The sequence below is a fragment of the Diachasma alloeum genome, unplaced genomic scaffold, assembly GCF_001412515.2.
Source record: "Diachasma alloeum isolate Michigan unplaced genomic scaffold, Dall2.0 Dall_scaffold_00179, whole genome shotgun sequence".
Lineage (NCBI taxonomy): Eukaryota > Metazoa > Arthropoda > Insecta > Hymenoptera > Braconidae > Diachasma > Diachasma alloeum.
Window position 1 is genome coordinate 3,826,130 of NW_021680345.1, and position 13,039 is coordinate 3,839,168.

General features: G+C 38.7%; 1 protein-coding gene across 1 annotated transcript in view; it reads left to right on the forward strand.

The window, feature by feature from the left end:
* The first annotated feature begins 1,032 nt into the window (after positions 1 to 1,032).
* The window catches only part of LOC107040929 (formin-2), a 14,482-nt gene continuing 2,475 nt past the window's right edge, over positions 1,033 to 13,039 (forward strand). The window contains exons 1-5 of the mRNA XM_029126303.1: positions 1,033 to 2,044; positions 3,715 to 4,228; positions 6,871 to 7,050; positions 11,298 to 11,467; positions 12,144 to 13,036. Of these exons, the coding sequence (XP_028982136.1) occupies positions 1,664 to 2,044; positions 3,715 to 4,228; positions 6,871 to 7,050; positions 11,298 to 11,467; positions 12,144 to 13,036 (2,138 nt within the window). The 5' untranslated portion in view covers positions 1,033 to 1,663. The remainder of the gene's footprint in view (positions 2,045 to 3,714; positions 4,229 to 6,870; positions 7,051 to 11,297; positions 11,468 to 12,143; positions 13,037 to 13,039) is intronic.

Consider the following 13,039-nt stretch of genomic DNA (forward strand, 5'->3'; position numbering starts at 1 on the left):
AACCTCAAGTATCTTATAAATCCGCCCGTCCATAATAATACCCCGTGATTACCTCAAATAAAATTACACCACAATCCCTCGACTATAAACCGCAGATGACTCAAAGTAATAAAAAAAAATATTCACGCCGTGCCTCTGCCAGTTCCACGTGGCCCTGAACAATTTTCAGTATTCCAAGCTCAAACTGTCGATATCGCCAAAATAAATTGCCCATTTCAGCCCACAAAGCTGTACAAAAATAAAGTGCCTGAAACACTCACCACTCGCCATAAAAAAGCTGTCCTAATCATCAAAGTGAATTTCGAGAATTCTCTGTCGCCGAATAATCAAATTAAATATGTGATAATACAAAGTGACAATGACTCTGATTGACGCAAATCCTCTTATTACGAAAAACGAATGGTCCTCATCCAAAATCGGGGCGATTCACCCCTCAATGTTTGGCGGGAATTCAAAGCCCATGCGCAAATTCCCGAGTCATGCGCAAACCTCCCTTATCGCGGTATCACAAGCCTACCTCAACGAGTATTCAATAACCTCAAGTATCTTATAAATCCGTCCGTCCATAATAATACCCCGTGATTACCTCAAATAAAATTACACCACAATCCCTCGACTATAAACCGCAGATGACTCAAAGTAATAAAAAAAAATATTCACGCCGTGCCTCTGCCAGTTCCACGTGGCCCTGAACAATTTTCAGTATTCCAAGCTCAAACTGTCGATATCGCCAAAATAAATTGCCCATTTCAGTCCACAAAGCTGTACAAAAATAAAGTGCCTGAAACACTCACCACTCGCCATAAAAAAGCTGTCCTAATCATCAAAGTGAATTTCGAGAATTCTCTGTCGCCGAATAATCAAATTAAATATGTGATAATACACATTGACAATGACTCCGATTGCCGTAAATCTTCTTATTATTACTAAAAACTAATAGTCCCCATTCAAAATCGGGGCGATTCACCCCTCAATGTTTGGCGGGAATTCAAAGCCCATGCGCAAATTCCCGAGTCATGCGCAAACCTCCCTTATCGCGGTATCACAAGCCTACCTCAACGAGTATTCAATAACCTCAAGTATCTTATAAATCCGTCCGTCCATAATAATACCCCGTGATTACCTCAAATAAAATTACACCACAATCCCTCGACTATAAACCGCAGATGACTCAAAGTAATAAAAAAAAATATTCACGCCGTGCCTCTGCCAGTTCCACGTGGCCCTGAACAATTTTCAGTATTCCAAGCTCAAACTGTCGATATCGCCAAAATAAATTGCCCATTTCAGTCCACAAAGCTGTACAAAAATAAAGTGCCTGAAACACTCACCACTCGCCATAAAAAAGCTGTCCTAATCATCAAAGTGAATTTCGAGAATTCTCTGTCGCCGAATAATCAAATTAAATATGTGATAACACAAAGTGACAATGAGTCCGATTGACGCAAATCCTCGACATGAAACGCTCAACCCAGAATAGCCGTCAATAGTTTTTGTTTACACTCGAGTGAAATCACTATTTACCCGTGACTGACGAGGCCATCGAGTGTCACCCAGCCACAACGGCCTCAAGCACCGTGAGAATCAGGTTGAAGTGAAATTATCATCACCAAGTGAAAATGAAAGCCCTGCATGCGGGTGCTTAATATCGATCTCGTGGAAAATGAGTGCAGACGCAGGTGATGGCGCAGACGCGGAAAAACCCGTGGTCCCGCGGCGGAATCTCGGGGACCTTGCCCGCTTCTGGATAAACTCAATTCGCTCTGCATATTTCAAGCGAGACAGAGATGCCCCTAGGGGGAGGATTCTGACTCGTTACTCGAGTGATTTGGAAGTGTGTCTTTTTGAAGTTAAAAGTGGAGGTGCAACTGATGGTGTCGATGAGTCTGGGGTTGCCGTTATGGGCAATTTGCAGAGTGATGGGAAAAAGAGGGGGCGGAAGGGGGGTGAGGAGCAAGCACCAGCGAGGGTCACTTTTGAGAAGGTCCACACCCCAGCTAAGAGACAGGCACCGCTGCCACCGAGCCAACCTACTGTTACTAAGGTTCATTGGGGTTCCTCGTTTGGAAGATTTTACTGATCTAGATACGCTACACGGAGAGAAATATTCAATAAAAATTTAAACGTATCTTTTCCGTAATTCCGGAGCGAAATATGGTTTTAGGAAATTTTACGGAACTGTCACGGAATTTTTCCTGCGCGTTCAGTAATTTTTATCTGAATCTCCTGTGAAGTATTACGATACCGTCACTCAAATTTTCCAAGTCGATTCCGTAATCGATGAGCGAGTTGTGAGTTCCGTAATTTTTACTGAATATTTCTATTCGTGTAATGAATGATTTATCAAATGATCATATTTAATGAAATTCTCATCTTGACAGAAAAGAAACATTTTTTGTTAACAATCTATTGCACTAAATTTCACTCGAGAAATGATTTATTTCAGTAGTGAAGTGGTAAAAGGAGATAAGTCAATTTTGATTATTGACCAGTTTTCAATCAGTATCTCGGAATTTAAGGGAGATTGTAAAATTTTTGTTGTAACCTTTTTTGTGGAGCCGATTGAGTGCTACAACAAATGTAATTACGAAAATTTCGCTACCTCCTTAGATTCGGAAATATTTCTCAAAAGCTCAACTGGGAGATAAGTCGACTTATCTCCGTTTACCACTTCACTACTGATTTGAATGGAATCAATTTTATTTGGATGAAGGAAAGGGTTTATTGAAATCGTTCGTAATGAAGTTTTTATTCAAAATTAAAATGGGTTAATTGAGTTTTTATTCACTTAATGGATTTTACTGATTTAAACACTCTAATGAATGATTTATGAAATAATCACATTTAATGAAACTCTCATCTTGAGAGAAAAGAAACATTTTTTGTTAGCAATCTATTGCGCTAAATTTCGCTCTTGAAATTATTTATTTGAATGGAATAAACTTCATTTGGGTGAGGGCTTTTGGGTTCGGTTTTGGGTGGGTTCTTTATTAAAATAGTTCGTAATGAGTTTTTATTCAGAATTGATTCATTGGATTTTTATTTATTTAGGGGATCCGATTGATTTAGATAATCTGAGGTACAAATTCTCATGCTAATGGTGAATTTTAAAGAGCAAAAACGAGAAATGCTGACGTTTGATAATTGATAATTGATAATTGATAGGAGATAACAACTGCAGGTGAAGTCATTTCCAATAGTCACTCCCCTATACAAACAGATTAAATCCCCAACTGTTATCAGTGTTATCATTGACATAATCGGGCTGTGGCGGTCTATCTGAGAATATCCAAGGCGGTCCCAGCAATCAACTATCGCCTTCCAAAACATTAAATTCTTATCGTTTTTCAAGAAATTTACAGTTTCTATCGATTTTACCTTTAAAATTCAGAGAAATTTAGCGAAACTATAATATTCTGAAAATTATTGTAGCGCTCTTTGCTCTCAATTGAAACAATAACTTCAACAATATATTAACCTGATTTTAAAATTTACATTTTCCACCGACATTTCCATAAAATTTTGAATTTTCAATGACGAAATTCCTCGAAACTTCAGTGAAACTATAATATACCGAAAATCCACAAAAACTACTGAAAATTCCAGTCAAAAATTTTTGACAGCGCAATTTAATCCGTTTGAAACTAGAAAATATACTCTTAATTGACGAAAAAAACAGAAAAATCCCCTCATTCACCACGAATATCATTGCAGCGTTCCCCAACGAAGCCGCCACCCCCAGCCCCGCCTCCACTGAACCAAAAATCTGACCCCAATGATGGAAAATCAGTACCGGAAGTGGAAAAGCGGAAGGACGAAGGGGCCACAGTCACATCCGGCTCTCCACTCCCACCTGATGGTGAATCCGTGTGTGCTCGGGCACCGATGGCATTGGCCACCTCCCCCACGCCCGTCGCGGATGCCACCAGTGTCCCGTCACTCGGGGTACTGCCAGTACCAACAGCGGGACCACCGCTCCTCGTCACAGACTCTTGGCGTCGAGTTAATACGAGTCATCCAGTTGCCGATGACATACCAACACCAACGAGCCAGGAATCCTCCAGTGACAGTGTGTTCACGGATCCCGAGGAGGCCGGCATGGTGGCCGATGCCAATGAAGGCACTACTCCGAAGGCCAGTTTATTCGCTACTCCGGTGACTGTTAAGAGGAGAGAGTCGAGCACCAGGAGAAAGAGCAATTTTAATTTAACGGAGTATCGAAAAACTGGTGAGTGGCGGCAAATTTGTCCTTTTCAATCACAAAATCATTTATTTAAACAAATTTTTCAAATCATTCCTACGAAATTTGCAGATATTTCGTTATATTTACGAATCAGTTCATTTCCAGAATATTTAATTAAATTCGTTTGAATGTTATGATCAATTGCCACATTTGGGGGCGAATCTTATGGATGAAGTGATCTTAAACTATTTTGAATTAGCACCAGACAATTTTCACACTATGTTAAGATTGTAATGTGAATATTATCTCATTTTTTCGACAAAACGAAGATTCAAGGAGTTATCAACATTTGAAGGAAGTAAAGAATCCGTTCAAAATAGTTTATAATAGTGAATATGGTAATAATTCATATGAAATTGCCAAATGTGTTGTTATATTTACGAATCAGTCAATTTCTAGAATGATAATTCAATTATTAAATTAATTTGAATGTAATGACCAATTGTTACAATTGGTGGCGAATCTTATGGACGAAGTGATCTTAAACTATTTAGAGTTAACACCAAAAATTTCTAACACTACGTTAAGGTTGTAATGTGAATATTATCTCATTTTTTCGACAAAACGAAGGTTCAAGGAGTTATGAACATTTGAAGGAAGTAAAGAATCCGTTTAAAATAGTTTATAATAGTGAATATGGTAATAATTGATATGAAATTGGGAAATGTGTTGTTATATTTACGAATCAGTCAATTTCCAGAATAATAATTCAACTATTAAATGAATTTGAATGTAATGACCAATTGTCACAATTGATAGCTAATCTAATGGACGAATTGATCGTAAACGATTTCGAATTAATACCACAAATTTCTCACGCTATATTAAATTCGTAATGAGAACATTATCTCATTTTTCCGATAAAACGAAGTTTCAATGAATTATCAGCATTTGAAGGAGTGTCAAAGTCCATTGAAAGTAGTTTATGATTTAAAAAAAGAGAAATGAAATGGATGAATATTTTAGTATTTGATCGGAATGAAGTTAATGAGTAATTTTAATTTGACAAAGTATCGAAAAATTAAATTTGTGTATGTAAAAAAAATCGTAATGAGAGCATTATCTAATTTTCTCGATAAATCAATGTTTCAGCGAAGTATCAGCAATTGAAAAATGGAAATTAAATCGATAAATGTATGATACAATTCCTATTTCCTCCGGAGGAAGGTCGAACGTGTCATTATTAAAGTACTCACTCGTGATAATGACTTTTATTAATTCCCAACGTGTGCTGGAAAATGATTTTACGAGGGGATGTACAAAAACTTCCTTCATACTAGCATTCAGTATTCAACGAGACATCAGAGATTCAATCATTATGAGCTACCACTTCCCTCTTGATTTTATTCATGACTCGAAAGTTCTTTCATCCATTCTCATATTTGAATTATCATCAGTTCCTCCGGTCCTTTGTGCTAATTTTAAACTAACAGTCATTTGTGAATGTGAACCATCGAGTCAGTTTCAGTGGTGTTACGATAACGAAACTGTTGACCCCTCATTTGACCCCAGTTTATCGAACTGTTGCCCCCAGCAGAACTGTGAAACACTAATTCCGTTAATGCAGTTGTAATAGTGATCAACAGCGTCTTACGAGTTACCGCTTCCCTCCTGATTTAATTTACGACTCGAAAGCTCTCATCTATTCTTTCATTTGAATTATCATCGGTTCCTCCGGTCTTTTGTGCTAATTTTAAACCAACAGCCATTCATGAGTGTCAAGCATCGGGTCAGTCTCAGTGGCGTTACGATAACGAAACTGTTGACCCCTCATTTGACCCCTGTTTATCGAACTGTTGCCCCCAGCAAAACTGTGGAACACTAATTCCGTTAATGCAGTTGTAATAGTGATCAACAGCGTCTGTCACTTGACCTATTTACCGCATTAATAATGACTCATTAATAATCCCCTGAGACAGATGTTCATACTGACGATAGGAATCTAGTAGTAGCGATGGATTGGCTCAGAAAAAAAATTTCCAACTCCAAAATTATTTCAGCAACACTGGAATTGCGGAGTGTCACGCCTCAACAATATATTAAATTTCTTAATAACAACATTATCTCAAGGTCAAACGTTTGCAAATTCTGTACTGATATAATATCAGTAAAGCATTTAATCGTAATGATATGGAAAATGATTTTACGAGAGGATGTACAAAAACTTCTTTCATACCAGCATTCAGTATTCAACGAGACATCGGAAATTCAATCATTACGAGCTTCCACTTCCCTCCTGATTGTATTCATGACTCGAAAGTTCTTTTATCCATTCTCCAATTTGAATTATCACCGGTTCCTCCGGTCTTTTGTGTTAATTTTAAAATAACAGTCATTCATGAGTGTTAAGCATCGGGTCAGTCTCAGTGGCGTTACGATAACGAAACTGTTGACCCCTCATTTGACCCCTGTTTATCGAACTGTTGCCCCCAGCAAAACTGTGGAACACTAATTCCGTTAATGCAGTTGTAATAGTGATCAACAGCGTCTGTCACTTGACCTATTTACCGCATTAATAATGACTCATTAATAATCCCCTGAGACAGATGTTCATACTGACGATAGGAATCTAGTAGTAGCGATGGATTGGCTCAGGAAACAAATTTTCAACTCCAAAATTATTTCAGCAACACCGGAATTGCGGAGTGTCACGCCTCATCGGAGTAATATTGAAAAAACACCGACTGACAGTGCGCTATTGAGGAGAGTCGTGAGCTTCACCTATGGAAATGTCGCCAAGGACAAGAGCAAACTGACCCCCCAGGTATCGTCGAAGGCTGTGCCCCAACTCGATCAACAATTCGAAGGTAATTTTCTCCTTTATTCGGTGGAACACGTGACGACGAAGGGAAAACAATAGATTTTTATCAGTGATAAAGTCTGATAACCGTGCAGATTACGTACGCACGTTCTTCCGTCATCAATGGCTTTTCAAATACTCGAGACATTGATAGTGTGGAGTGTTCGAGAGATTGGTATTGGCATTTTGAAAATTTTTTTAGCTTTGGAAATTTCGAGTTGGGCCTCGTTTCCATTTACATCTCGAAATTTTAGGTGGAAATAGTTCAATGACGATTTATTTATGTGAAATTAACAGAAATTTCAGGCCTGTATGGCAAGGAAAATCGTGGGAATCCGTGAGAATTTTCCACGTTTCAGTTGAGGATATCCAAGTATTTTTTACAGTTTGGTACAGACTGCACTGTAGATTCAACCATTTTCATTCATCAAATTTATCAATTAAATTGCGTGAGAAAAATTTGAAGACTCATGATGAATATTCAGCGTCATTAAAGTTACATTTTGTGGGGAATTATTATTTTTCAAAACATTCGTTGTTCCTCAATGAATAATTGTTATTGTTTAAACTGTCGAAAATTTTATTTTTTTTAGGTGTGGAATTCGATTTCTGGTAAAATTCTGAATATGAATAAATTTGTTCCGATTCCGAACAAGTGATTTTTATTGTTTGAAAATTGATTGTTTATAAATTATTTAGAGAAAATTTTTCAAAAATTGAAATTTTTTAATTATTTCATCAATCTTCCTGCAACAGTCAACTTTCTAATTTTTTTTCAGATTGTTAAAATGTTTTCTAACGGTTTAATATCAAGATTATTCCGGGGAAATTAGTGGAAAGTCAGGAACATTCAGAAAAACCTCTTCTTTAATGCCAGATTCCGCTGGATTTTCAGGGAATTTAAAAAAGAATTTCTGGAATTGCAAGAATTTTAAAGACATTTTCTGAATATTCAAGGGAATTTGGCACTGAATATTCACTTTCACTTGAAAATTCATGTCAATTGTGGAATTTGAAAACGGAACTTCACTTGAGTTTTCAGGGAAACTTGCAATTCCATTGACGTTTTCCCCGTTTTTGGAAATGAATTCCAAGTCTTTTCGGAAAATACAGCTAATTTTTTCAACAGTTCGAGAAGTTTATCGGAAATTTCTTCCAAAAATGTCTAATACCCCCTGATAAAAAATCATGACTACTCCTTAAAAAATCCCTCAACAAAAACCTTGAAACCGAACTTTCCCTCCTGTTTACCCAGCGCCATTCCCGCTCCCCAGCAATTACATCACCGTCCCTCCCACTCCCCTCAACCCCACTGCCGCCCACCAAAAAATGCGTAAATCTCATTGTCAAAAAATTATCGTGGGTGATTGTCCGAGTGCCATCTGTCGCTGACTCACGTCACCCGTCAACAATTGTTTTGATAGTACCAGTCCCCTAATGACTCACTGCACAATGCGGTAATCCTCCTTCCCATGCAGACAATTCCTCTGCATCCCATGCAAGCAAGACCTCCTCACCCGAGCAATTACACTCACGAAAATAGTTCTTAAAGTAGCTCTACCCTTACGGTAAATTCAAAGATTATTGAAAACTCAAAAAAAAAGCAGAAAACTCGATTAGATTCGGAATTCTAATTTTTTTCTCAATTTAATTATCGTTTTGGTTTTTCAAAGAAGAAATGTTTAAAAATCAGGATTTTCCCCAGTGTCTTATGTGAAAATCAACATTTCCATTGTAATCAAAGATTAAAATCTGATTTTTTTTCATTAGATGTGAAAAAAACAAGAATTTTTTGACACTCCATAAAAAATAATCCACCGTTTTGCTAACAAGTTTTATTATTTATTTACAACAGCGAAATGTTTGAAAGTATATCATTATTTTGCGAAGTTTAATTCAGATAACACTGACTGGCGATGAATTTTTTCAAATTTTTTCCATGCAAATTAGTTAAAAAATTTAAAAACTGAAAATATCCAAAAGTACAGCGTAGCCCGGCCGAAGGGTAGAGGCTACTTTAAAAGCCCCAAGTTCACGCATCTCGCCACAGTAAACACCCAGCCCACGCCGGTGACTCGGTTCCTCTCTCCCGGTGCCGTTTTTATTCCTCATTAGCATCGGAGTACCCTCGGGAGGGGGGGGGAGGGGGATCACTAAATCACGCGGCGCGTTACAACTGACGGGACACACGATATTTCCTCCGCTATCGCACATGCACTGCGGCAATTTTTATCATCCGATTTTTACTGCAATTTCTTTCTCATCGTCGCAACGCCTTCTGCCACCGACAATTGCCTCCAAGTTTGCGCAATATCTCAAAGTGATTACTCCAGTCATATCGTAATTCCACACAGGACCGAGTGATAGTGAGGGATTTTAGTTCGGCGTTGCAGGTGTCATAAAGGCAATCGCGCGCGGTTTGAGGATAATTGCGAGAGTGATATCGGGACTGTTATTTTTACGGTCCCTCTGACTTTTCTCTGATTATTTTTACGAGCCCATTGCAATCCCCTGGTATTTTTGCTCCTCTGTGACGACTGATAACGATATCATCTCGGTGTGGACGAGAGAATCTCTCTGAGTTGTGTTTATGCTGAACAGATGACGGCCGCTGAGTGGGTGGAGTCATTATCAATTACTGAATTGTTTTTCAACGCAAGTTTCAAGTGAACAGTGACATTTGGAGGCCTGGGATGAATGGGGAGGAGTGAATTGTAGTCGTGATTTTTTGAATAACCGTTAAGCAATTTGTTGGGGACACTTCGGTGTCGTTTCTTGAATTCTTGGCTCTTCGCTCGGGGATTTCTGGATAATTGGACAGGTGCTTATTGGGTGGCGTCCGGTTTTCGGTTCTTTCGGCACCGTTGGACGACGTCGATAGACCTGGTCATCGTAAATTTCGGATGTTAAGTACCTGTCGAAGGGGCGGAGTTCGGTTTTGGTCAGCGGTTTAGGTGGCCGCGGAGTCGGGGGGACTGCGGGGTTCTCCGTGATTCTTGGGAGTTTTTTGGGGAATATCTTTATTGAGGATTTTTCGGTGGGTTTGAATCGCTGAGGATGCGCGTGGAGGGAAGGCTTCTGGTGGTGCTGAGAGCTGCGTGAAAATGGAGGTTTGGGAAGCTCCACAGGTGGTTGAATTCGTTACACCGGTTGGTGAGTAGAAATGGAGAGGTTGGACGGTGGGAATAATTAGGTTTGTGGATGATCAGGGGAAACTGGGGTTCTCGGTTCAATTGTTCCGTGGAAATTGAGAGAAATGTTGAAAATTAAAATGAGGAATATTCTTGAGTTGTCAGTTTAGTGAAAATTACTCAATTCTATTAATTAATTCGTTGGACGGATTGGGGAGTAGAAATGGAAGATCGGAGATGCAAGCAATTTTAATTGCGAATTTTCTAATCATGAGGAAAATTGCTAAATTTAGTAATTTTGTGGATCATCAATGGAATTGTAATTCTCGTTTCAATTATCCCATGGAAATTAATAGAAATGAGAAAAATTCTGGGGAATGTATTCTTAAATTGTCGATTAATGGAAAATTACTCAATGTCATTCGTTAATTCATTGCAAGTATTGGTGAATAGAAATGGAAATTCGAAAATGCAAACAGATTTAATTGTGAATTAACAATTCATAGTTTTACGGATAATAAATGGAAATTGTAATTCTCAGTTCAATTATTCCATAAAAATTAATAGAAATGAGGAAAATTCTGGGGAAAATAAACTTGAATTGTCGATTCATTGGAAATTATTCAATTCTATTAATTATTTCATTACAAGTTTTGCTGAGTAGAAATGAAAGTTTGGAAAAATTGAATGAAAATACACAACATTGAAAATTCAAATGCAATTTTAATTGAAAATTTATAATCTATAATTTTATGTATAATAATATGGATTCAATTATTCCATGAAAATTAATCGAAACGAGGAAAAGTCTTATCATCTCTAATTTTAAATAGAAAAATTCTCAACAACAACTAATAGTCAACATGAAATTCCACATAATATTTCCGTGATTTTTTCATATAAAAAGGGAGATTTTAAAATATGAATACAGTTCCTTCAGATGTTTGAAATTGCGCGATCTATTTCCCCGGAATACTGTACTCAAATATTCATGAAGTCATCAGTTAACGAAATATGAACCTCTTCGGACTCGTTGAAAATCCCAGACACTTCACGATTTTAAAATAAATCTATTAATAAATGTGAGCGGATTCTCAAGGTTGTTTGCATTTTTTTGTTACAGGAAAACATCTTGTGGATCTCCTGGCAACTAGCATACCCGATCACGTACGCTCCGAGCTGCCAGATGGAGATCTCAACAAAGTTGTTGTCGCTCTGTGCAATGAGCTGATGAAAATTGGAGTGCTAACATCTCCAGAGAAAAAATCACCGAAGGGAGATAAAGGGTTCGTTGTAAGTACTTGTTTTTTCAATAATCAATTTTTCCGAAATATCAGGTTTTAGATGGAATTCAAGTGAATTTTGACAGTCCCAAGCAGAAAAAACCCGGAAATTTCCCTATTTTTTAAAATTTTCTATTAACTACCTCAATTTTTTTTTCAATTCCGGGTAATTCATTGAATAATTGAACTACAATTTACATTTCCCATCAATTTTTTCGTCAAATTATGCAAACATGAACATGAATGATTAGAATATGCGATTTTTCAATGACGAGAGTTCCGGAAATATAATTGAAATTGAATAAAAAAGAATTATTTTTTATTAATAAACGAAACGTCCCAATTAAAAGGGATAACGGCCCATAAAATCTAGATGCTGGTCGACCTCAAAAACATGGAGCTCAAAACAGAGCATTTCTTTAACCATTAAACTGTCAATTTCTGCAAAGAAACTATGGCAACCCAACCTTTCAAAAGCCAAAAACAATCTCCATCGACTGTATTCAGTCAAATCCGCCTCCCCATTTCAATATGCGATTCCTATGGGGTCTTACGGTTCGTCCCTCCTCCAAGCCTTTTCCCCCGATTCAAAAATCCTGAAGAACGAAGGATTGGTGAGCAAGACGAGCCTCAAGCATCCCCCACCAAATGCCCCTCTAAAGCCAATTGCTCGATTTATTTTCCAGGCAGACCACATTTACTCCTGGGCCACTCACTCCCATCCACCCCAGAAGAATGGCGACTCACACAGCGGGGAATACGTCCAAACCCTCGAGAACGAGAACTCGAGATTGCACGAGGAGGTGGAGAAGCTCCAGAAGAAGATCGAGGAGCTGGAGCGCTGCAAGAAGAAGGAGACCCTCATCCCCCCAGCTCATTCCAAAGCGAGTTCGCCGAAGCTCGACGCCGAGAATTCATCAGACCCATTGACCGAGAATATCTCACTCGAGAGCGGTAGATTCACCGCGAGTTCCATGGACATTTCTCCAATCCCCATTCACACCAGCAATGAACTATCGAAGACTGAGGTGTCCTCTCTCTCCTCGACAAGCGACTTCCTCAAGCTCCCCGACGAGACGAAATACAAATCATTCTCACGTCCAGAGCCACACGAAGTCGATGAAACAAGCCTCAACACAGGAATCCCTGAACAGCAATCAAAGATTCCGGATGTGGCTTCGTCCGACGTGAGAAAGAAACTAATCTTCCACGAGGACTCCCACCACGATTTATCAAGTGCGGAAGTGACCTCAGAACGCGATAAAAACAGTTTAACTGGTTACGAGACAAGTGTGAGTGCAAGTGTATCAGAAATCCCAAAGAAAGAACTTCTCATCATCCCTCCACCCCCACCCCCGCCTGATTCCCTCGAATGTGTGCCCCAAGAATCATCTGTACAGCATAAAATAAATGGATTACCACCTCCCCCCCCTCCAATGCCTGAATTATTCAGTGAAGACTCAACAACCCCAATAATACCCTCAATTCCACCCCCTCCCCCTCCCCCCATGCCTGAAATGGGTGTACCTCCTCCTCCCCCACCTCTTCCTGGAATGGCAGGTCCACCTCCTCCTCCCCCTCC